The sequence below is a fragment of the Cynocephalus volans genome, chromosome 12 (genome assembly GCF_027409185.1).
Source record: "Cynocephalus volans isolate mCynVol1 chromosome 12, mCynVol1.pri, whole genome shotgun sequence".
Lineage (NCBI taxonomy): Eukaryota > Metazoa > Chordata > Mammalia > Dermoptera > Cynocephalidae > Cynocephalus > Cynocephalus volans.
In genome coordinates, this window is record NC_084471.1 from 90,678,580 (window position 1) to 90,705,744 (window position 27,165).

General features: G+C 36.8%; 1 protein-coding gene across 1 annotated transcript in view; it reads right to left on the bottom strand.

Annotated features, from left to right (window-relative positions):
* The window catches only part of ETNK1 (ethanolamine kinase 1), a 45,418-nt gene extending 26,421 nt beyond the window's left edge, over nt 1-18,997 (bottom strand). Inside the window, exon 1 of the mRNA XM_063075570.1 lies at nt 18,579-18,997. Within this exon, the coding sequence (XP_062931640.1) occupies nt 18,579-18,734 (156 nt within the window). The 5' untranslated portion in view covers nt 18,735-18,997. The remainder of the gene's footprint in view (nt 1-18,578) is intronic.
* Nucleotides 18,998-27,165: the final 8,168 nt, after the last annotated feature.

The following is a 27,165-nucleotide window of genomic DNA, read 5'->3' on the forward strand; positions in this document are numbered from 1 at the left end:
GGCTTAGCTGTTATCCTTATTCACCTATTGCAGGTAAAACTGCATGAGCTAGTATAAAGAGACTTTTCTGGAATATCTAGTTTTTTAGGTATGCACAGACATAAAAATATTACTTTCCACTTAGATTTCAAAAAGACTATATTAAAGAAGACATTGCCAGGAAGTACATGCACTTAAAACGAATGTCAATCACCATTTTATTACAATCTGTATTGAAAAGCATGTTGTTTCTGATTACGATGTATCGACTCACACATGCTATTCTGTAACTTCTTCAGATGTTATATATAGATAAAATATTTCAATTACAGTAATAAACATTAAGAAACTATTTAACATTCTGAAATGCTTATAGTAATAATCTAGGCTCCTCAAATTCCACAAATCATCATCCATGTTTCTTTATTTTCACAGCAAATAGTAGGAACTTAATCCTTAAACACTAGAACCCATAGTTATCAACATTAATGCCTTCTTCATCTAGCTTATAAAAATTGCATTCTCTCATTCTTGCCTACGATAATAAAATAAATTTCCTTAACTGAACATGTTATACTGTACATTTATGTGTACATACAAAAACATACATATCAAGACACGCATTTAAAGATCTAGAGAGAAATAAGATTACTGAATACCGATTACCAAACACTATACAAACATTTATAAAGATAACATAGGGTCACAACTCCAATTATCCTAACTCTAACTTTCTGTATTGCATTAATAGCCACATGTTGCAATAAAATGATAGTCAAAATAAATCCCTAGGAAAAAAAATAAAATATATGAATATAACTCCACATTTATAAAAATATTTTATGTATAAATAAGAATAAAAATGTCTATATTCAACAAAATATTAGGTAGTTTAAATCTTTCTTATTTTCTTGTTTCTCCCTAAGCAGTTTAACTTTTCTGTTTTGGATTATGTATGTTTGCTCACTTTTCTGCAATGAACCTGGTTAACTTGTGAAATTTTTAGTGAGAAAGACAAACACAGCCAAATAGCTAAGCACCAGCCTGGCACTCACAGCTAGGCTGAAGTCCATAAACAATTTCACAGAATACCAACATCAGATGAGGCCGCCCTGTTACCATAAATGAATCAAGACAAAAAAAACATTCTGTAATCATGTCTAAGTGTAGACAAAAATATGACCTCTGTCCAAAACACAAAAATTTTTGAAACATCCCCCTATCCTGGCTAATATGAGTGACTCCTGCTGCTGTTCCAGTCACAGCTTTGACCATGCTTCACTCCCAGCAGCCTACTAGTAAGATTAACATACCCACAAGTCATAGATTTATCCCACCTCCTTCCTGACAGGATCCAATGCAGAGAAGAGCCCTGCTACCTTGAATCCTCCCCCAAATAACTAGACAAATCCCCACCATTCTCCAGTGTAGTCTCCCTTACTGCAATGAGTAATAAATCCAACTTGTTCAGCTTCAGGTGTGTTTCTATTGGTCTTTGGCTAGAGAAAAATGACTTTAGTTTAAAGATGTACAAATAATGCTTCTTGCCTTTACATGTTTCCCACCTCATATATGAGAGTACTTCAAAAAGTTCATGGAAAGATTCTTATTATCTTTTAATTCTATTTTTCCAATGGTCTTTGTGACATACCCTCATATAAACCACAAGTAACTCAATGTGCTGAACCATCCAAAATATACTATTAAAATATACTAGACATATACTAGATACGTATACTATACTAGATATATATTAGAAATATTTTTAAAAGTCCACCTTAGTGGAGGTGGGACAAAACTAATACAAATGTTATGGAGTGTCTTTTAATGGGGCTGATCCTGCACTGTTTGTCAAGTATTTCAGGAGTTCAGAGGATTAGCTACAGAACCAGACAGCTTGAGTTTGAATCACAGCTCCGCTACATCAAACTGAGTAACCTTAGGCAAGTCCATTAACTTCTATGTGCCCCAATCTCCTCATATATAAAATCTGTAAATTAGAATCTACTTTGTAGTGTTATCAGGGTTAATGAGTTAACGTACATAAAAGCACCTTAGAACAGAGTTTGGCACACACAGTAAGCTCCTTTAATGTATCTAATGATATATTTAAATTTTAACACAAGACAGCAATATACAAGAGTACTTCAAATGTTCATGAAAAAACAGTGAATGAAGATAAAATCTATGTTAAAATATCTGAAAACAATATTTCTTATATATATAAGAAATAAACAATGTTTATTATTAAACAATATTATATATATATATATATATATATATATATATAAAAGAAATATTGTTTAAGTAACTTAAATCCAGATAGTTAAATGTTAAGTATGATCATTTCTGGGCAAATTCTCTTTTCACACATAAAAAATTAAAGACTTCAATTTAGTGAGTGAGAAATGCCATTCAAAGTTATTCTTCCAAGTTGGCACTACCCTATATTTGGTTTTGTATGAGTAGCCATATTCTGTTAAACTTTAATCCCTAAAATGAATACAGCTAGGTTAGCGAATTTAGCCCTTAACCACTTCTAATCTTTAGTTTAAATATTAACAGCTTTTAATACTAGGTAAATTAATAATGGATTCTAAATTGTTCTCTCCTTTACCTCATCACGTTTAAAAAAAAACATATACACTGATTAAAAATAGGATTTAGTCTGCTCTCTCTGCTCCAACATTTTCACAATGTTATACCCTGCCATCTCCATCACCACCACCAGGGCCTTCACCAAATGTGTTTCCTGGACTTTGGACTTCCCAGCCTCCGAAACTTGATGAGTGTGTGTCCTGCAGGAGCCAAGGCCTGTAGTCACTGAGATAAACCTAGACACCTGGCCCCGTACCAAGTAGTCAGAGAAGCTGGAGGAGGATCTAGGGAAGGTACATCAATTGTGGACCCAGATGCTGATCACATCAATAAGAGGTGCTGCTGCTGTTTGCTCTCCATTATATTAAAAGTGCCACTAAAAAAGGTTCAAATATGTGCCTGACAACCCTCCTGCCTGTGGAGAGATCAGATATGTCACAAAAGCCTGGAGTCTAGCAAGAGAGAATGCTCCGAACCATTTTTATACTCTGCATTTCGACTGGTTGATGATTTCACTTCTTTACAGGCTACTAAGGCTGCAAAAGGAGTGAGAACTAACCAGCCACTAAATCTGAAACACCGAGGAGGTTAGAGTAGCTGGGGTTATTATCATCTCTCAGTGAACACATAAGGTATTAAACCTTTTTGGTCTCATTTTTGTGACAGATTCTGACAAGAACATAAAATAAAAACTTAACAAGTTTTAAAAAAAAGGATTTAAATCTATCCTTTAACAAAGTACAACAATACAACAATCTAAGAGTTTCTTTAAAAAATTTTTAATTGCTTAATATTAATGAAGTTATCACTCTTACTCTGAAAATTGGCAACTAAATAGGATTAAGCATTTATCCTGCATTTTCTATGAACTATATTTCATAATATCCAAACAGCCCTAATTAATGAGAAAAGGTTCTCTACCAAACAATTCCAACTGACAAATGTAGAAGAAACAATAGAACTAGAAAATCAATATTTTACAACCCCAATGAAATAACTACTCAGGCAGCAATCTTCAATGAATAAAACCAGTAGATGAAAGATTGACGGGGAATTTTATAATGGTAGGCATCATCTATCACCTCCCGAACTCACTAAATAACCAGACGTGTTATACCTCCTGGTGTGATGCAATATGAAATACACTGTATTCCCCATGACTGACTTGACTCAGAATCTAATCAAGCTTCCAGATATTTCTGCTTTTAGGAAACATAGGGATTAAAGAAACACCACCAAAAACCACAATAAAAAACATACAAATCCAGAATGTGGGTCTGCCTCCACAAATGACCCACCAATAATCAACAGCATGACAGTCTAGTTTAAAGAGGTTTAAGAAACATAATCAATGTATGGATCTAGTTTGTTTCCTGGTTCAAACAAATAACTGTAAAATTCTTTTTGAAGTAACTGGGAATTTAATTATGGACTGGCTACTAAAGGATGCTGAGGAATTATTGCTAATTTTGTTCAGTGTGATAATGGCACTGAGATTAGGTAAGAAATTATCTATTTTTATTTTTACAAATGCATACTGAAATACATAAAGACAATAATTTATGTATTGAGGTTTGAGATTTGCTTTAAAATACTTCAAGGGAGTTAAAAAAAAAAAACAAATGAAGTAAATGTGGATTCTGGGTAATGGGTACATAAATATTCATTTTATTATCTCTACTTTGAGTATGTCAGAAGACTATATTTTTTAACTTGCATGATATAACTAATCAAAGCATCAATGAGGAACTCTCCTGAGCTTCTCTTAGAGAATTATATAATATAGCATAAGTACATAAGATTAATTTGCTGGCAGATTGAAAAACAAATAAAAGAAATGATATAAAGCTTAAAGACAGTTTTTAAAAAGAAGAGGAAAAAATTAAAATGTCCAAGTGCTAGGTGATGGAAAAATAGATTATGTGTCTATGTTTCTTACCCACTTTAGAGGCCAACTTCTTTCTCCTTCCCTTCTCAGCCAAGTTTCTTGAAAGAGAATTTTATATTCAATGTTTTCACTTCCAAAGCCACCGCCTGCTATTTTTTGGTAATTTTTATCTTTATCAAGCAATGTATGTGGCACATGGTTTAGAAAGTTAACTAGTACTACAAGTTTGATAATAATCAACAGTAGACCCCCCTGACTACTTTTCAACTCTCATGCTATTTAATTCCTTAATTTTAAATAAGTATCATTCTTAAACTGATTTTTTATAAGAAACACCTTATCTAACAGCTTGTTGTAACTACGCTTTCTTGTATGAGGGCACACACACACGCACTTCTCCTATTCTCCTGTACCCGATACAGGTGTATTAGATTTTTTGTTTTATCAATCTTCAATTACACTATTATGTGTATATCCTTCCAAACCCCAGCATAAGGTATACTGAAAATTTCCTTTCCTGGATGGTATGTTTCATCTTTAACTACTACCTCGTTTTCCCAATTTTATATATATATATATTTGTATTCCTTTTATTAATGATTTTTAACTGTAAAGCCCTGAAGAATAGAGATACAAGTGGGCAAAGCTCTGCTATCTCCCCAATACACACAAGGACATGTGCACATACACATCACACTAACACCGTCTCACTCACATCTATTTTATATATTGGACTTTGGCACCTAATTATCTGAATTAGAACAAAGAGCTCTAACCCTAGAGAAAAGGCTGAAAATCACTGATCTAAATTATCTCTGGGGCCACTTTCTCTCCTGGCCACGGAGGAGTAACACGCACAGGGTTTACCCTCCTACTTGATACATGAAACATAAATTTTTCAAGACACTGGACTTTAGACAACAGAAAACAGCGACCCATGAGAAATGGGAAATGAAGTGAGCCCTACAATTGACCCAGCTTAATGCCTTGAGAGAACATCCAGGCCCCAGCACAGGAAAGAACTCAGAGGGAACTGTATGAACTTGGAACTGTATGAACTTCCGGAGTTGAGATAAACAGAGTAAGAGGAGTTCAAGACAGCTAGCGTATGCAGGATAGAGAAATGAAACAGAAAGAGAGATAGAACTCTAGAGATCTACAAATTGCCCCCAAGGAGTACTCAAAAGAGTACTGATTGGAACACGTATTTGAAGAAATTATAAAGCATCCAAGGCTGAAGAAAGAACCATCCAAAAGGATTAGAGAAAACAGTGCCTGACATGCACATGCAGCTAGAAATGGTCCCTGTTCCTACCAGCCAGACTGGAAAACCTCATAATTCATGGGTTAAAGGGTAGAGTACACAGAAGGAATGAGGAATAATTAGCTCTAGACTAAATGCTGGAGTGGTCCCACCTAAAAATATCTTAAAAGCAAGATCCAAATGATTCACACTATTTCAATTAACTACAAAAACAATCCAGTGCCTAACAAAATAAAATTCATAATGTCTAACAAACGATTAAAGATTATCAGGTATACAAAAAACGGCCGAACAATACAACCCATAATGGGGGGGATCAAATTAACTGACTAACATGGATGTTAGAATTAGCAAATTAGAACATCAAAATTGTATTCCATGAAACTGTTTTGTATTCCATAACAAAAAGTTAAGCAGAGATAATGAAGATAAAAAAGCCCCAAATCAAACTTCTCAAGATGTCTGAGGTGAAAAAAATATACTAGATGGTATTTATTTATATATTGTCCAAAAAAAAAATTAGTGAACTTGAAGACATAGCAATAGAAACTATCCAAAAATGAAAGAAAAAAAGGAATTACCAAAAAAAAAAAAAAAAATGAGGAGAGCATCAATGAACTGAGAGACAATTTCAAGAGGACTAAGAGAAATATATGTATTATGTATGTGTGTTATATTTTGAGTCCCCAAGGGAAAGAAAAAGAGAGAACATGATGGTCAAAAGTTTTCCAAGTTTGAGGAAAAACTGTAACCTCAAAAGATCCAAACTCAACAAGCCCTAAGCCCAAGAAACTGAAGAAAACTAAACCAAGGCACACCGTAATAAAATTGCTCAAGACCTGAGATAAATCATCCGATGGTACCAATTCATTCTATCTTCCATCCACTCAGGCAAATATCAAGGAGCCATCCTTCATTCCTCCCTCTCCATCCTCACACCTGATAAGTTTACTCCCTAGATAATTCTTAAACTCCCTCCCCTTTCTCCATCTCCACTGCCACTACCCTAATCCAGGACCTTATTAGTCTATTTGTAGTAATGTAATAGCCTTGTTGCCAGTTTAACCACCTCTCACCTCTCTTCTTCTTCAGAAAAAAAAAAAATTCACTTTTTACACTGCCACCAGAATAATCTAGAACACAAATATGAACGTGATGCCTGAAAATCTTCAAATGGCTTCACACTGCTTAGAGGATAAAGTCCAAGCTCTTTAGGGCATGTAAGTTCCTTGATACCTCTGAAGCCATCTAGTAATCTACCTGACAAAATTTTCCTGCGTTTGCTTCACCTCATTAACTTCTAACTTCCTTGAAAATTCCAGCACAAGAGTTATCTCTATCAGGAGACAGTCCATAAACTCATATAAGGCATAAATACTTTTTGGTGCTTGCTAGTACCCTATCCATAGCATAAATGTAAAAGAACTCAATAATCTAATTAAAAGACTAAATATGAAAAAATCACCTATATACTGCTTATAAGAGACATGAAAAAGAAAGCTGATGTAGCTATTTCATATCAGACAAAATAGTTCTTAACAAAATATTAACAGAGATAGACGGACATTTTATAATGATAAAAGGACTGACCCTCCAAGAAGACATAACAATTCTAAATTTATATGCATCTAATAACAAAGCTTCAAAATTTATGTATATAGCAAAAACTGACAGAACAAACCCCACAATACTTGTTGAAAACTCGACCACACCACCCAAGACTTGATTTTTAAAAAGCAGAGAAAAATCATTACAAATGTAAGAGATCTGAACAAAATTAAAAATCCAACTTAAATAACATACACAGAACACCATACCCCACATGAGAATATACATCCTTTTCAAACTACACAAAAGGTTACTGTACTAGATTGAATTATGTCCCTCCAAAACTCACTGAAGCTTAAACTGTGTCCCCCAAGTTTTATGTATTAGAAACTTAGCCCCCACTGCGACTGGTAAGAGGGTGGGAAATCCTATTATGATAACTGAAAGGTGGAGCCTTGAAGAGGTGATTAGATAGTAGGACTGTGCAGTAGTGAATGGATTAAAAATGGTAGTCAGGGGCGTGGTTCTGAGGGCTTTAAAAGAGAAGACAGTCCTCTCTCTCTCTCTCTCTGTCAAGCACTGCATGGAACTACACTTTACTCAGAGAAAAGGGACACAGCAAGATCAGCTTCGGTGGTAGGTACTGGTCTCCCATGGCAAGCGAGTTCCTCCCAGTAGCCAATGCAGAAAGCTGGCATGCACACATCCCTCTTGTGCCACTGCACAAGGACCCCATCCCCTTCTCACAAGAAACAGATATAGTAATGAGGCTGGCCAGGTGACATAGAACAAATGTGCTTATGCAGAACAAAGGAGTACACACTGAATCTAATACAAGAAAAGATATTCCCACATTAAAGTGATAAGTCCAGCACAGTCTGTGATGACTCTCTCTTGATAAGGAAGTGTTTCAGGCCCAAGGCCCATTCTTACGCTGAGACAGGATGGAAAGAATGTGCGCATGAGACTGCCTTTCCCAACACATACCAAAACTTGTGAGTGCTTACAAGAATATGTAACAAATAAACAAATATATTAGAAATAAATAGTCTAGCTGGTTAACTCAATTGGTTAGAGCATGATGCTGATAACACCAAGCTCCAGGATTCCAACCCTATACCGGCCAACTGCCAAAAAAAAAAAAAAAAACCACCAATATATTAGAAATAAAAAAGGCAAAAAAAATCAATGATCTAAGCTTCCAGTCAAAATTAAATTCAATAGTCAAAAACTACTCTTTAAAAAGATCAATAAAGTTGACAACTTCTTAGCAAAATTTATTAAGTCTTTAAAAAGATGACATGAATTATCAATAAAGAAGTGGACTTCACTACAGATCCTAGACATATTATAAACATGTCTTCCAAAAATAGAAAAAGAAGAAACAACTCCCAACTTGATAACAAAATTTGTCAAGGACATCACAAGAAACAAAAATTATAGACCAATCTCTCTCATGAATATAGTTGCGAATATCCTAATCAAAATATTAGCAATTGATACATGATATATAAAAAGGAGAATATATCACAAACAAATGGGGCTTACTGCAGACTGCAAAGGTTATTTAACATTCAAAGTTTAAAAAATCAATGTAATTCACCTCAAAACAAAAAACGGAGAAAAATCATGTAATCACCATGAGATGCAGAAAAAGCACTTGATAAAAGTCAACATTTATTCATGAGGAAAATATTTAGCAAACTAAGAATAAAAAGAAACTTCCTTAATCTTACAGAGTGTCCAAAGAAAACCCACAGCAAACACCATACCTAAAAATAAGTTACTGAAAATGTTCTCCCTATCCCCATACCAGCCAACCACCAAAAAAAAAAGAAAAACAAAAAGAAAATGTTCTCCCTGAGATTGGGAACAAGACAAGGATGACGACTATGATCTTCTATTTCAATAGTGTGTTGGAGGTCCTAGCCAGTGCAGTAAAACAAAAGAAAAAGGAAGAAAGAAAATTTAAAAAGAATATACATAAAGACCACTAGAACAATTGTATAAAACAAACTAGTAACAGTTTTTTAAATGACACCCTTTAAAATAATATGAAAAAGCATCAAATACCTAGTGATAAATAGTGTAAAATCTCCACACCAAACACTTCAAATGTCTGCCAGAAATTAAAGACCTAAATAAATAGTATGTACTATGCTTATGGATTGTAAGATTCGATACTGTTATTCACTTCTCCCCAAATTTATCTATAAATTCCACAAAATAACAATTAAAATCCCATTCAGTTTCTTTTGTAGGAATTGGAAAGCTGAATATACAACTTAATTGGCAATTTAAAAAGCCAGGAACAGTCAAGTCAATCTTAAAGAAGAAAGCTGGAGTCATATACCAAGGACTATAGTAACTATATCAGATACCAAGACCCACAGCAACGATTAAGAGTAATCAAGACGGTGTGGTGCTGCTGCACATAGACAAAACAGACCAACAGAACCAAATTTATAAACAGACCCACATACTGTGCCAACTGACTTACGATAAAGGTGGCACTACAATGGGGAAAAGATAGCCTTTTCAATAAATCATATTGGATCAATTAATAGCCACGTGGAAAAAAATGAACCATGACCTTTTCCTCGTCACACTATACACCACAATCAATTCCAGATATTTTGTGGCTCATAAATTGTAAAATATAAAATAATAAAACTTCCAAAACACAGGGGAACATCTTCGTAACTTTGGCACAGGAAGATATCTTTTAAACAAGACACAAAACATGCTATCCATAAAGAAAAAAAATTGAAAAGTCAGTCATAAGACTATTTATCAAAAGACACCATTAAGAGTGAGAATGCAGGCCACAAAGTAGAAAAAAAATGTTTGTGATAAGCATGTCCAAAAAAGAAACTCAAGGCTGGCCAGTTAGCACAATTAGTTAGATGGCAGTGACATAACACCAAAGGCACCATCCCCGCACTGGCCAGCTGCAAAAAAGAAAAATATCACCACCAAAGGGGCAAAACTTCATTACTGAAGGGCAAAAAAATCTTAGATGTTTCAATGGTCTGTGGCTCCCCAAAGCTCAACCCTACCTGACAAAATCTTATTCTTTAGTATTTAATTTTTCCTGTTAGGTAAAAATTAATGTAATTTTTAATTATTTTAACTTAAATAGTCTCCTTCGAGATTACTAATAAAAAGGGGTTGACAAAGTAGCCTAGAATGTAGAAGATATTTAATAAATGTTTGCTTATGTACAGACTGACTGTAACATACCTTGGAAATTATTAATTTGTAGGATAAAAAAAACATGGCCTAGGTAAGCTCCCCCATTTATCCAAAGTCGTGCAGTCGCAGAATAGGTTAAAAACCTAGTGTCATGACTCTTAATCTGTTTTAGGAATGCCAAGACCATCCTCAAAAGTTTATGGGGTCACTAGCATGATCCTGGACTCATTATAGGATGGCTAAAGCATTATTTGGGGAAAAGAATAAGGAAGGCGCAGAGGATGATAAATCCCTGATGCCTGAGTGGCTGCCAAATCACCCATGGTACGAAACAGCAGGCATGCTGCCACCTGTTAACAGGAGGTAACAGTGAATGAAACCTAGAAATCACAGATTAACTTTAGAAGAGATGGGTCACTGCATCCACAAAAAAGTGCAAAATAATGAGAAAGTGACTCAATGCATGATTCTCTGGCTATTATTAGCCACACTAGCCAAAACAGAAAGAAAAAGACAGTGTTGGGATAGTTCCTGATGTTATGCTAACCCAGACTCCAGATTCCACCTGGTCCAATCCAACCCTAGGCTGTTAACCTTAGAACCATCAAAAAAGAGAGAAATCATGCTGGGACAGCAGACAGCTTCCTGTACATCAAGATGACCATTCAGGTGGCAGGGGAACAAAAATCAGGAAACGACTGAAACCAGAAGATACAGTGTAAAGAAGTTATGGCTCAGTATGGTTAAGTTATAAGGAATCTCCATGGTTTGAAAATCAAAGCATTGGACTAATGCAGGGCCCACAGTTCACTACTAAAACAGTCCCTAATGTCTATGACTAACCTGTACAGACAGCAACACAATCCCAACAGGACTGCTAGCCTGGTGGAATGGATAAAAGTAGCTAAAAGTTTGTTTATTCTGAGAAAGGGAATTTTCCTGTCCCTTTTTTTCATGCCAAGTGGAATACTCTGGAAGAACTGGTTGATAAAATACATATGCAAAGCATACCAGACTGGCTTTATAATAACCAGGATATTCAATATGACAGGTCATATCCAGGTCATGTTGAATACTGTTAGTAAGAGGATTCCATTTACACTAATCTAGGTGCTGCTATGAAGATATTTTGTAAATGCAGTTAACATCTACCATCAGTTGACTTTAATTAAGTAGGCTATTCTCTAAGTAGGCTATTCTCTGTAACATGAGTGGGCCACTTTTACCTCCTGTTAACTAATCAGCCAAGTGTCACAAAAGCAAACGGGTTTCCCTGAAGAAATTTCACTTCGAGACTACAGTATCAACTCCTGCCTGAGAGTTTCCAGCCTGCCGTACAAATTTCAGATTCACTAGTTGCCACAATTGCATGAGCCAACTTTATATACATACACATGTATACACACACACACAAATATATATATATCATTCTCTTTCTCTGGAAAACCCTGACACACAGTTTATAACCTTTAGATTCCACTAAGAAATTGCCATATGGATATACTTAGAAAATTTATCCAAAATATACGTATAAAAGTGGTTCACTACAACACTGTTTGTAATAGCCAAAAAACAGAAGCAACTTTAAAGATGTTTTTAAAAAGTTGGGATAGATTATCTATACTGATGTGAGAGGATGTCTAAGAAATATTATTTTAAAAAGCAAAATATAGAACTTAGTTATATATACAAAAGGAAAATATAGTTATTGATATTCCTAAACATTGATAGATATGTGCCCTGGTAAATCTTTAACTTAGTAATTTTGTAAAAGGACAAAAGACACTGTTCACAAAATTACCTTCGGGGAGAATGACATGGGAGTTAAGGGAATCAGACTTTTTACTTTTTTTTTTTGGTGTCTGGCCAGCCCGGGGATTTGAACCCTTGACCTTGGTGTTATAACACCACGCTCTAACCAACTGAGCTAACTGGCCAGCCTACTTTTCATTTTACAGCTTTGTATTTTAAATATTTTCTTAAGGGCTTATATGATTTATATTTTTAAAACAAAGTTGGCAGGTTTACATAGGATATGGGCCTTTCTAGTTTTCTTCACCATATTCTTCATAATTAAAAAACTGATGTCATTTTAAAAATAATTAAGTCATGTCATGTTTAACATAATCAAATACTATGTGGATAACAAAAAGTATAGTCAATATCATACAAACATGGAAAAATGTTTATGAAAGGCTAGTGACAAAAAGAAATACAAAATTATACATATGATTATAATTATGTAAAATGTTTGGGAGAAGGTAATAAACAAAAATAAAACAACTGAGAATAAAATAGAATATAGCTAATAGGAAATTTTTTTTCCCTATTCCAAGTTTCTATATTGTGATACATCTCTTTAGTAAACTAAATTATTTCTTGTTCATGTAGTCTCTTGTAAAAGGGCTTTGCATTTAGCATATTATTTTCCAAGTACTTACTTTCAAAAAAGGACTAATCTAAAATATTTTATTTTGTTAATTAAAAAAAAAATTTGCTATTATGATTTACCTGCAGAGGTACAGAGAGGTTAGGAGCAGGAAAAGAAACGGAGATCCTCTGAGTTGCTGAAATTATTTTATTTCTTTCTCTGGGTTGGGGTTACACAAATATTTGTTTAACAATTTATGTTTCATGCATGTTTATATATATTTATCTACAATTTTAAAAGGATGCTAAAATTTTATTTACAGCCAATCTGGTATATCAAAGAGTAAAATAATTCCTTATAAGGCAAAATCAAAGGAAATAATATAACCTCTGATTTTTTTTTTTTTTTTTTTTTTTTGCTTAACCTCTGATTCTTTAAGTATTGGTTTTCTATTACTTCCCTATCTTTGTCACTCACTCATACACATACAAAAACCCTAAGCTTCCCTCTCTGCTCAACTGCAAGCAATTAACAAGTTCTGCACATTTATTTTCTGAAATGTCAAATCTTTCTCCTATTTCCATCTCAAAGCCCACTCTCCTAATTTGGGCCCCAGCACCTCTTCTCTGAAATAACACAACTGTCTCTCCCAGGTTAAGTCTTTCACAAACTTTTAAAAATGCAATACACAGAAAGAAATATATTTATCATCAGATATGGTTATGTATATAGGAACTTTTATATAAAACTAAAACAAGCTTCACAAAACAATACTTACCTTACTACTTTCAAGATTCTCTGATGCATCCTATCATATTTTATTCTAACTCATCTAAGTGTAGTGGTCTCAACCCACTATACCAATTTGGCATCCTATTAGTGTGTGGTAACCACCAATTTAAAAACCAATGTCCTAAATGATCACTCACTCCCCAGTTTAAAACATTCCCCTCAACCAATGCTTCTCTACATTGCAGCCTGTCACTTCTTTAAAAAACAGATGATATAATTCACCTGCTTGAAAATATTCAATGAATTCCCATTATGCCCTTGATAATACAATATCAACTCCTTCATGAGCCACAAATCCTTCATATCTAACCACTCTACCTTCCCAGAAATCAATCCCACTTCTTTTCTTGTTCACACTCTATTCTGCCCAAACTACTTATAGTCTAGCTTCATTGCCTTTGTGAAATAGTTTTCCTAATGCATCCCCCAATCCATCTGATCACATCTTTCCTTCAAAGCTCAGCTCAGGTACCCCCGCCTCTATGAAGTCTTCTGTCCTACATTCTCCCATTCCTATCTTGTGCTACAGTTAGCTGCACAAAGGAATCCTGCTGAAAATTAGCATTATGCCTAGTAGAAAAAATAACTGTCAGAATTACTGATTTTAGGAGCTTACAATTCTTTCAGTTCAATTTCCTCATTAACAAATTAACAAATTGGCAGGCTGGAAATGAGATATGCAGGAATTGTAGTACCAAAATATGCTATGCATAATTTTAAACGTTTCATTTAATTCTCCTGACTGTATTCCAAGGTAGGTAGTAATCCCATTTCATACAGAGATAAAAACTTGCCAGTGGTTACAAATGGCTGGAATCAAGATTTAAAAACTATGCTCTATCCATCACATTATGCTAATGCCCCCAGAGTAATAAAGCAGTTTGCTAACACAGTTGTAAATACCTGAAAATGAAGTAGCACTTTAGTCTCCTAACTTTATAGTCACATCTTAATAAAACACATGGGAGCCTATAACATTACCCATTTTTGATAGGAGTCTATCAAACATTATCTCTCTCTCAGCCACAGTCAATACAATCTTAAGTCATACCACCTACCCTAACCAAACAATTGATATTAAAAGTTACACTGAATATAAATTATGACCACATATATGTATCTACAGGACTCAAGAACAGGCAGCATACATGACGGTGATCACATAGGATTAGAATATAGCTGAAAATTTCCTATTGCTTAGCCTTCGTAATGTCCTAGGGCATGCATCTCTCATGTTTGCAGTGATGATGGCGTGAACAAATCTACTGCAAAATCTACAACGCATCTCTCACATGTCTGCAGTGATGATGATGTAAACAAATCTACTGCTGAAGAGTACGTAGCTTACCCACAGGGTGACCCTCCCAGAGGTAACTCAAATCTTTAAGACAGAAAGCCAAGCATTTGACACATCAGGTCTAACCCCAGGTGAAAGGGTTGTCCTCTACTTATAATTATTGCATTTTTAAATGATTCCCACCCATCCCCACAGCAAAATAATAGTTAATAACTGTTAGCTAACACTCACTGAGTACTTGATGAGTGCTACGTATAATCTCTGCCTGAAATTTAATTTTCATAACTTTCTGGGGATGCTATTATTCTAATCCCCACTTAACAGATGAGGAGAATGAGGCACAAGGAGACTTAGTAACATAATTAGAGGGCCCATGCTCATGCAACTAGTGGCCAATATAGATAATATGGAAGTTCACTGCTGTTCCCTTTCATAATACACTTCTGCACAACTACAAAATCACCTGACCATACATTTCTCAGAACATATTCCCACCATTTAGTGATTGTAATGAGAAAAACAACGTTGCTCAACATTGCAGATACACCCTGATACAACATACTAGAATATTCCAAACACTATTTCATCAGCTCTTTTAGAAAGAAAAACAATTCTAAGAGTAAGAATTATTCTGTCGGACCTACGAGATATGACTTGATTCTTTATTCCTTTAAACAATGACTATCCAAAGAAATGTAGATAAATCGAAAATCCAAAATTTAATAATAAGTTAGGGAGAGAGTTGTTACATCATAAAAGGAGTCTATCTTAAAGAAAAGCTGAAGTGTTCCCTTTTCTAAAATAGTGTCACATATGGAAAAAATAATGCAAATTTATGCTGAAGGGAACTTAAAGCAAAATCTTTTTATGAGCCAAAGCTTTTATTTTTAAGAAATTAATTTTATACAGAAGTGGCTTCCCTGCCATAATCATAACACATGTACAGACTTAACCTTTTCTTGGTCAAAGAGCAATTAATTCATAACACAGGTTCTAATCCCAGATCTGCCACTTACACACCACAAGTTCAATTTCATTAACTATAAAATACGTATTTACAGTACTTGTCTACATCTACCTCACAAAACAGTTCGGAGAATGTATGTGAAAGTGCTTTGTAAACAGTAAATTATTATTAAATGCAAAGCACTGTGGACAGTAGTGCTGTTTTAGATAATACTCTGCCTATTCTCAGATACTACACTCCAAAAAACTTACCACTCTCTTTATACTTTACTCTTTTAATCTTAAAAGGACAGGACCCCTATTTAAAATGAAATATACTATGGCATGTGCTCTTATGTTTTGAGCAAAGACTGGGCCCTCTATCATTTTGACTGCAACAAAGTCTTTTTTGCTTGTTTCTAGATTTTTTGTTGTGTTCTGGATAGTTCAGTTTGCAGGAGTAACCACCATGTGAGATAAGTATAACTATAGTAAGCCTCTGAAGTATGTTTAAAGCATATTTGAAACACATAAAAATTTTGGAAAAAAGTCTGAGAAAAAACAGGCTATATTACTGATACCCAACTATTCTAAAATTACACTATTATCTGTTTACTATATGATACATACTTCCTCTTCTGAAATGTGAGATATGATTTATCTTTATACTTCAAAGTAAATAAAATCTCAAAAGAAAATATTCCCATTGACATTTACTAAAGAAACCCGGAAGCATCATAAAAGTAAACTTTGTAATGACCTAGGATATGAGTCAGATTTATCGAGTTGAGAGGTAATTAACCATCTACTCAGCTTAGTATATGTCCCGGCTTCTGGACCAAAAGCTGTGATTTCTAACTAATAATCACCCTTGGGGCAAGATAAGTGGTAGTATTTACCTCCACTTACAAATAAGCATATTAGAAGTTTGGTTTATAAGCCCAAAAGTCTTCAAGTTAAAAGTTACTACATAGAAGCAAAGATTCAATCACAAGTAGTTATTTTACAACATTCAAAAACAGTTTGATATTACCACATTTTGTCCTTTCTTACCTATATTCTGGCTTTACTTCACTGTTTCACCTAAAAAAGAGTTAGTCCCTACCTAATATGGTTGTTTGGGCAACTAAATGAGGAAAAAAATATACAGATCACCTAATCCCACTGTACCCCACAGTAGCTATTATAACCGTTCTACAGAGAAATACATCAAAGGAAATTCCATTCTTCCAAGCATTAAACTATAAAGTCAGTCACTGCTTAAAACGTAACATGGTTTGCCAGCACTAGTTTACCAGGAAATAGCACTGCCTTTAATTAATATGTTTAATTTATAATTGACTACCAGAAAATAAATCCCTTTAATAAGTTTTAGAACCTCTTACAATAAACTATGAACAAGTTAATAAATAATAAACTAATAAGTAATGAGTTTCAATTTGGAAGACATTTCCTAAGCTAAAGTAAATGTATTAATTTTTTATACATGAAAATCATTTTGAATCACTATTTCCTGAATATCTGGCTAACAAATACTCCCTTAGAATTTCGAATTTTTTGTCTAATCATTTTTTCCAAAACATATGTGTCCTTTTAATCTGCTCTAAACTCTTCAAGGCACTAAAAACTGAAACTAGCACTCATGAAAGCCCAAGTGTCAGGAACTGTTCTGAACCCCAGGAACTATTCATGTTTTATTTATCTTAAAACAGGTGCTGGCTAGTTAAGCAAAGAATTTAGCAAAGAATTAAATCAATAAACGAGGCAGATGACTCGGCTAACTCAACTTAACGTTCTTAAATTACTCCTTTAATTAATCCAGTCTTTAATATTACTGTTTTTTTTGTTTGCAAGAGAAAAGGAGAAAAGGAGGTTCATTTTCGTACACAGTTCCTAAACTATACACCGCAAAAGCTAATAGCAAATTTGTATGCAAAGTAAATGTCATGTATACAAAATCATAACTTCCAAGATACTAAAAAACTCCTAGATTCTTAGAGATTTTGTTCTCCCAATTTGTCTATGAACAGTGGCTTAAAAAAAGGAAATAGTCACAAGCCAATGCTCATTCTAACATCAGATATGAACTTTACTGAAACGACTTAAAAAATTCAGAAATATCAATTCAAATAAAATAATGTGTGTAGTGCTACCCAAGAACCCAATGCAGCAATGCCTGGCCATTATTTTGGAATAGTACTTTCGCCAATCAGAGGATGTGGGAAAACAAAACGCAGGGTGAGGTATCAATGTGAGTAAATCGCCGACGGAGAGGAAAGGAAAAGATCAGAAAGGATTAATATAGTGCATTATTTGTGGAAAGAGAGGCGGTTCCTTGGGGAGAAGACGAGGACCCCTTGCAAAGAGAGTAGGAAAGGTTCTTTTTGCAGTTAGCACGGACTGGGGAGTGGGAGGAGGGGCAACTATCAACAAGAATCTTCCCAGTGTGAATGGGTGCGTCACTTACGTAGCTTCTAGAAAGAAAATCTGCCCTCAGGACAATCTCAATAAGTAACGGTGAAGAAAGGGGGAGTGACCTTCCTAGGTGTAACGTAGGAAATACAGGGTCACTTCCCAAAGGACTGAGCGAAGAGACGTTCCCGTAGGTTTTCCCCAGTCATCGGAGAACAGAGGGGATTGTGGCGAGAGGCCCAGGACCGCGTCTGGGATGTGAGGCCCAAGGCTGAAGTGTGGGCGTTACCTGCAGAGTCACCTCCTGGGGGTCCCAGTGCGGCCGCAGGTGCTTCAGGAGGCTCAGGGCCCCCTCCCGGCAGCGCTGCTCCTCCTGATCCTGAACCGTGACGTTCAGCTTGGGCACCTCCGGGGAGCCGGACGGGACGTGGATGTAATTGGCCATGGCCCAGGCGACGGCGGAGACTACCACAACGACGACGGCGACGGCGACCACGAGAACAGCGGGCGCCGACAGGCTGGTGGATCCTTCCGTCCCGGGGCGCCCTCGCGGGAGGGCCTGGGGTGCTCGGACGGGCGAGCGAGCAGTAGGAGAATGGCTGGAGACGACACTGTCGCCGACGCGGGTCTGGACAGCAGCTGAACTGAGCTGGGGCCGCTCACGGGGAAAATTCCTCTCGCCTGCACTCGACCGCGGGCGGCCGCGGAGCATGCCGGGACTGGCCTGACGCTGGCGTCACGCGCGGGGCGGGGCTTCCGCCTGCGTCAGGAGCCCGGGCTGGATTCTAGCCTCTCCGCACAATGGGCCAGCTGCTCCGCGCTAGTTTCCCCTGCGGCGATTATCACACGTCTACCCTGCGAGCTGCTAGTCTGGAAAACGCGGGGTTCCACCTCCGGAGTGAGCCTGAGCCCTGACACGCCCTACAAGGCGTTGAAGCTTAAGCTTACCTGATCAGGAGGGTGGTGGGGCTCTGGGCTTGAGTTAGGGCTAAGTTTTTGTGGGAAGCAAGGGACACGTCCTGAAATAACCCCAAGATCAGCCTCTGAATTTGGCCTGAGTATGGGAAGCTGGATTAAGGTGGCCGACTTGATCCTGGAGCTGCTATGTTCTGGGTACCACATTGTTGGGTTGGCAATTAAATTCACATTAGCAATATACCAAGATCACAGTATTCAGGACAAACTTAGTTAAGATATCTGGGTATGACAACTACAACACTTGAAGAGTTACTTTTAGTGTCAAGTATTTGACCATGCTGAATTATTCAAAGCGCCGAAGAACAAGTTAGAGTCTGGGATGAAGACTGAAAGGGAAGGAAAGGGAAATAATTTTGAGGCTCAGCGCTAGAACAACTGGAATGTGTCACGGTATTCCTGAGTGAGCCCTGGGGGGTCACAACTGCTTCCTTGAAACCTTCGGTCTCTGTCTTACAGCAGCTATTTCCCCTGGTAGGGAATTCTGGAAACTGCGTGATCCACAAGTAATGTATTGGGACCTCCCAATTTTCCTTTATGGTGGAGGTACATGGACTGGAATTTGACCTCTGAATCTGTGTTTTCCCTACAGCATTTATACGTGATGAATATATTTGTTAGTAGTAAATGAAATCTTTAACTGGACTCAGCTTAATTAACATTCAAAATGCATGTTTACATTCTGATTGTTCAGAAAGAAGCTGCTTACCTTTGTAAATCACAAAATTAATACTTCACGGATAACAGCAAACTTCCTAAACTAAAAAGAGGGGAAAGAAATTCGAGCTTTACAATACAGCAAGGAAGTTGATTCAACATTTTTCCTGACTTAGTTATATTATTTTAAGTCATGAACTACAAGAAACTCTAGATTAAGTATTCCTTCCAATTTGGGGAGAAATAATACACTAATATTTTTCACACTTCAGATGGTATCCCTTGTATTTTTTTATAAACTGTATTTTCTATTAAATAGTTGACATTTTAAGAATTTTAGGGCTGGCAGATTAGCTTAGTTGGTTAGAGCATCATGCTGACACCACCAAGGTCAAGGGTTGGGAACCCTTTGGCTAGCTGCCAAAAAAAAAATTTTTTTAAACTGTATTTTGTAACTGTAAAATGATTTAATAGTAAATTATGAAAAAATGTTCAAGATCTTTATGGATGAAATTAGAGTAATGGAGAAATGAGCCATGTTCATAAATTTTTTAAAAATGCTATGAAAATCTCAATTCTCCCTGACTAATCAATATGTATAAAGCAATTCCAGTTAAAACCTCAACAGAGTTTTTCACAGAACTTGTAAAAAATGACATTAAAATTCATACCAAAAAGGTCCAAGAAAAGCCACTGTAATTTCAGTGGGCTGGTAGGGTTGGAGAATAAGTTGGGAGGACCTGTCATACCAGGATTTATTATATATTGGTAAAGGTATAGGCAAATACCAGTAAAACATAATAAAGATCCCAGGAAAAAAACCTATACACATATGAGAACTTTGTATATGATAAAGGTGGCATTAAAAATTAGAATAGGGTGGGCTAGTCAATCAAACACTACTGTAACAATTGCTATTCTTATGGGAAAAAAAATTGGTTCTTCTTTCTCAGTATGCATAAAAACTAATTCTGAGAAGATTAAAAACCTAAATGTTAAAAATAAAACTTTAAAAATGTGCAATAAATGTCAGTACTCATCAACCCAATCTATAGATTCAGTGCAATTCCAATCAAAATCCCAGCAAGTTATTTCATGGATATCAACAAACTGATTCCAAAGTTAACATGCAAAAGCAGAAGACCCAGAAGAGCTAACACAATACTGAAGAAGAACCAAGTTAGAAAATAGACAGTACCCAACTTCAAGACTTACTATAAAACTATGGTAATCAAGACAGCATGGCATTGTCAAATGATAGATAAATAAATCATGGAACAGAGTAGAGAGTCTGAAAATAGATTCATGCAATATATTAGTCTGTTTTATGTTGCTCATAACAGAATACCTGAAACTGGGTAATTTATAAGAAAACAAAATTTATTTCTTACAGTTTTGGAGGCTGGGAAGTTCAAAGTCCAGAGAGCACATCTGGTCAGGGCCTTCTTGGTGGGAACTCTACTGAGTCCCATGGTGATGCAGGCAATCACATGGAGAATGGCCAGAGAGTTTTCATGTGCGCTCCTTATAAAATCACCAGTCCACACACATGATAACCCATTACTCCATGAATGGATTAATCTATTCATTAGAATGTAGTACTTGTGAGATAATCACCTCTTAAAGGCCCCAACTTTCAAATAGCGTAATCAGATTTCCCACCCTCTTAACACCGTTACAATGGAGATTAACTTTCCAGCACATGAATTTGGGGGGAACACATTCAACCTATAGCACACAAATATATTCACCTGATATTTGAAAAAGGAGCAAAGGCAATTTAAAGGAGAGAGAGTAGCCTTTTAATAAGTGCTGCTGGAGAAACTGAATATACATGTGTAAAAAAATAAAGGAATCATAGACACAGACCTTACACCCTTCACAAAAATTAACTAAAAATAGATCATAAACATAAACGTGAAACAAACTATAAAACTCTTAGAAGGCAATATAGTAGGAAATCTAGATGACTTAGGGTTTGGCAATGGCTTTTTCTTTTTTTTCTTTTTTTTTTTTTTTTGTCGTTTTTCGTGACCAGCACTCAGCCAGTGAGTGCACCGGTCATTCCTACAGCGGCGGGAGCGTCGCCACGCTCCCAGCGCCGCACTCTACCGAGTGCGCCACGGGCTCGGCCCTGGCAATGGCTTTTTACATGCAACACCAAAAGCACAATCCATGAAAGAAAAATTGATAATTTGCATTTCATTAAAATTAAAAACTTTTGCTCTCAAAAGGCACTGTTAAGAGAATGAAAAGACAAGCCTCAGACTGGGAGAAAAATTTGCAAAATACATATTTGATAAAAGATTTACATCCAAAATATACAAAAAATTGTTAAAACTCAACAGTAGGAAAACAAACCCAATTTAAAAATGGGCAAAGGATGGGAACAGAACCTCACCAAGAAAATACACAGATGGCAAACAAGCATATGAAAACACGTTCAATATCATGTGTCATTAGGGATTGCAACTTTAACAATGAGATACCATTATACACCTATTATACTGGTTTAAAATCCAAAACACTGACAACACCAAATGCTGGCAAAGATGTGAAGAAACGAGACCCCCATTCATCGCTGGTAGGACACAAAATAGCATAGCCACTTTGGAAGACAGTCTGGCAGATTCTTATAAAGGTAAACATAGGCCTACCATACATCCAGCAATCATGCTACTTGGTGTTTACCCAAATGACTCAAAAACTTATGTCCACACAGAAACCTGCACGCTAATGTTCATAACACCTTTCTTCATAACTGTCAAAAATTGGAAACAGCCAAGATATCTGCTGTGGTTTGAATAACCCCTCAAGCTCTTCAGAAAGTTCCCACAAAGAAGAAGGCCCTTACCAGATATACCCCTCAACCTTGGACTTTCCAGCCTCCAAAATTGTAAGAAATTTATTTTTCTTATAAATTACCCAGTTTCAGGTATTTTGTTATCAGCAATAGAAAACGGATTAATACAGAAAATTAGTACTGAGAAGTGGAGTGTTGTTAATTAAAAAATACATGAAAATGTGGAAGCAAGGTAATGGGCAGAGGCTGGAAGAATTTGGAGGAGTGGTTATGGCAGAAAAGGCATAAGGTAAAGCCAAAATTTATAATTCAAAAGAAAGCAGAGGGAAAAAAATTGGAAAATTTTCAGCTTGGCCATGAAAGCAAGGGTGTAGCCCAGCAACCATTTGCTAAGAAGATTAGTATGGAAGAAAGGGATTATAAAGAGAAGGGAAATCTCGGAGGCTGTTTCTTCCATTATAGACCCAGAGGCCTAGGGAGACAGAATGGTCTTGGGGAACAGGCCTGAGGTACTTTCCATGGGCTCACTGCCCAGGGTCACCTTGGGATGCTGCTCCCCACACCAGCACACCAGCTGCTTTGGCTGCTCCAGCTGAGGCTAAATTGGCCCCAGGTGTGGCTGGACCCGAAGCTTTGGAAAATACAAACAAGAAGCCTTGGTACCATCCATGTGGTGTTGGGTCTATAGGCTCACAGAATGAATATATGGAAAGGACATATCAAAAAGCCTGGGGACCCAGGAAGAGATCTGTCACAGGAGCAGAGTCACTGCATAGAGCCTTTACTAGAGCAATGCCAAGCAGAAACATGGGGATCAGTGCCATGCCTAGTGGAACTGTGAGAGTGGGACTGTCATGGAGATCCCAGAATTGGTGGGAGAGCTGAAGCATGGCCTCAAACCAATAAAGCCAGAGAAACAGAGCTGCATGAGGACTTGGGGCCCCAACCCCCCATACCAGCATGCAGAGGATGTGAAATAGGGAGTCAAGGTACATGATTCACCAGCTTTGAGATTTAATGCCTGCCCTGTTAAGTTTCAGACTTGCTTAGGACATGTTACCGCTTTCTTTTGGCCTATTTCTCCCTTTTTGGATGGGAATATGTACCCTACACTTGTCCCACCACTGTATCTTGGAAATAGATAACTTGTTTTGATTTCACAGATAGGACTTTGGATTTTGGACCTTTGTGTTGAAACAAGAATTTTGGATGAAATGAATGTATTTGTGTGTGAAAAGGACATTAGTTTTGGAGGGCCAGGAGCAGAATGCCTTGGGTTGAATGTCCCCTCAAACTTAATTCCCACTATAACTGTTGAGGGTGGGAAATTCCATTATGGTAATTAAAAGGTGGGGCCTTGAAGAGGTGATTAAGTTGATGATTTAATGGTGGTCATGGGTGTGGTTCGGAGGGCTTTAAAAGAAGTGTGCATGAAGATCTGTCTCTCTCTGCTCTGCCATTTTCTGCCATGTGAGACCCCTGCATTGCTGTAAAGCCACCACCAAAGAGGGCCCTCACCATATGTGCTCCCTGGACTTTGGACTTCCCAACCTCTGAAACTGTAAGCAATAAATATTCTTTCCTTATAAATTACCTAGTTCCAGGTATTTTGTTATAAGCAACAGAAACAGACTAATACAGAAAGGTAAATAGAAATATCCTATAACAGAATAAAGAGGGCAGATAGAACATATGCATCTACTTATGAATATATTCAGGGGAACACAGGGGCCCTAGAAGTCAAAAATCAAGCAGTAGGGCCGAGCCCATGGCGCACTGGGTAGAGTGCTGCGCTGGGAGCACGGCGACGCTCCCACCGCGGGTTCGGATCCTATATAGGAATGAACAGTGCACTCACTGGCTGAGTGCCGGTCACGAAAAAACGACAAAAAAAAAAAAAAAAAAAAAAAATCAAGCAGTAATTCTGGGGACCAAATAGCACTTCTGGCTAGTTTGCAAACAGTTGACTTGTCTGTCTCTTCTTTCTGCCTATTTTTACCTCTATTCTGCTTCTAGTGTCTGTTTTTTGCTTCCTCATTTCTGCCTCGATGGAGTTTGGATGTCGTGTCCCCTCCAAAACTCATGTGGAAATTTGATCTCCAATGTAGCAGTGTTGGAAACTGATTGAGTCATTCGGGCGGATCTCTCATGAATGGATTAATGCTCTCCCTGGGGGAGGAGGGGGAGGAGGGGTAGTGAGTGAGCTCTATTAGTTCCCTGGAGAGCTTATTGTTTATAGGACCCACCGGCTGCCTGCCACTTTTCCGCCATGAGTAGAAACAGCCTGAGGCCCGTGCCAGATGCAACTGTCCCAGAATTGTAAGCTGAATAAACCTCTCTTCTTTATAAATCACCCAGTCTTGGGTATTTCTGTTATAGCAACACAAAATGGACTAATACATGACTACTGATTTCTCTCTGTGTATCTTCCTATCGTTCAGATTTACTCAAAAGTTATTCCCAGAGGGACCTTTCCATTGCTTCCCTTATCACAACCACCTATTTTATTTTTTATGTATCATTATCACAATGTAAGCTTTCTCAAAATCAATGTGTTTACTTTTTTAGTGTCCTTCTTTTGTACTAGAATATTAGCCCCAGGAGAACAGAGCCACAGTTTGTTTGCTTGTTTGTTTGTTTGTTTGTTTGCTTGCAGCGGGCAGGTACAGGGATCAAACCCTGGACCTTAGTGTTATCATCACCGTACTCCGACCAACTGAGCTAACCCACCAGCCCCCAGAGCCAGTTTATCTTGACTATTGCCACATTTCCACTGCTTATAATAGTGCCTAGAGCATAAAAGATACTCAATAAATAAATGCTGAAGCCCATCTAAATAGCTCCTGATACTCTTTCCATCTCAAATGAGACTAGCCCTCAGCCAGGTGTTGTATTAGCAAATCACCAGAGTATTCTGATATGCTGAACTCTGCTGCCTGACTATTTCCTAGACCACTGGCCAGCCCATTAGTTATCTCTGGGTTAGGAACAAATCTTAGCTATGGGTGACAGTAAAATTATTCAGCACCCTGCAACATATGTCTAGAGGATGTAAGATCGTTACGAGTATACAACATTATCATGAAGTATCCAACACATTTTAGTTCTCTTCCTGTACATAGGATGACATTGGGACCCTGTAATACCTGGAATAGCCTGCCTCCTGTATCTGTTTCTAGAAATCTCTCTCATTCTTCAAAGCTTAACTCTCCAGCAATCCTCTTCATGGAGCTAACCTGGATTTTCCTTGTCCAAATTTACTTCTCCTTTTTACAGCTTGGTTAAATCACCAAAAAATTCTGCCTCGTGACACCCACATTGTAGATTTAAGTCATAATGACTATGCCATACATAAAAGACTAGAAAAATCATTTAAAACTTCTTACATAATGAGCATATTGTATGAAAGAATGAAAAGATCACTGAATATAAATCCAGGGGCTCTGATCAAAAATGTTTTAGTTACAATCAAGTTGGATTTAGTTACCAGAGTAACAACATAGAGAATTTGCAGAAGAAATTATTCTGTGAAACAAGATTATGGAAGCATGTCTAACAGCTAGGTCATTCACCAAATTGTAAATATGTCTAAAATGAAATCAGTCTTGCACACCTAACAGAGAACCAGAATTAGTTAATGTCATTGTAGAGTGAACTGGAAACTCAGGAATTCAAAACATCTGTAATACCAGACATTCAAGGCCAAGTATGCTCTGCCCCTCCCCCACAAAAAAGGAAAAAAAAAAAAAAAAGGAGAAAGGAAAACGGAAAGAGTTGCTGAGTGCTTGGATTTTCAGAGCTGCACTACATGGCAATGAGGCTGCACGTGTTCTGCACTTCACAACTTTAAGATTAGCTTAAAGGAACTAGTCCTCTATAAAACTGCTGCAAGTGTATTAATGATCTAAGAAAGGCTGTGCTACCTATATGTGTGCTAAGTTATAAGCCCTAATAAATATTTAGCTCTACACCACGTCTCTACTGGTGCTTGTTCTATCTTGCCTCTTTTTCATATTCCTAGAGTCAGATTATAACTGTATTTCATACATTAAATTACCTTTTTTTTTGGCTGCTGGCAGGTAAGGGGATCTGAACCCGCGATCTTGGTGCTAGGAAGCGGCGGCACTCTAACCAATTGAGCTAATCAGCCAACCCTGGATTACTTCTTGTGAGCAGGAATACTATCATTTTCGTCTTTATATCCTCCGTTGTCTTAAGGCAGTGTCTTGCGCATTATAAATTACAATTATGGATTTAAATGGACAAAGAAACATATCACACTGTCCCTAATTTTTATCATCTAAAATATGTAGGGAAGAAAAACTTTTTATTTTTATTTTTTATTTATTTATTTATTTATTTATTTTTTAAAGATGACTGGTAAGGGGATCTTAACCCTTGACTTGGTGCTGTCAGCACCACGCTCACCCAGTGAGCGAAC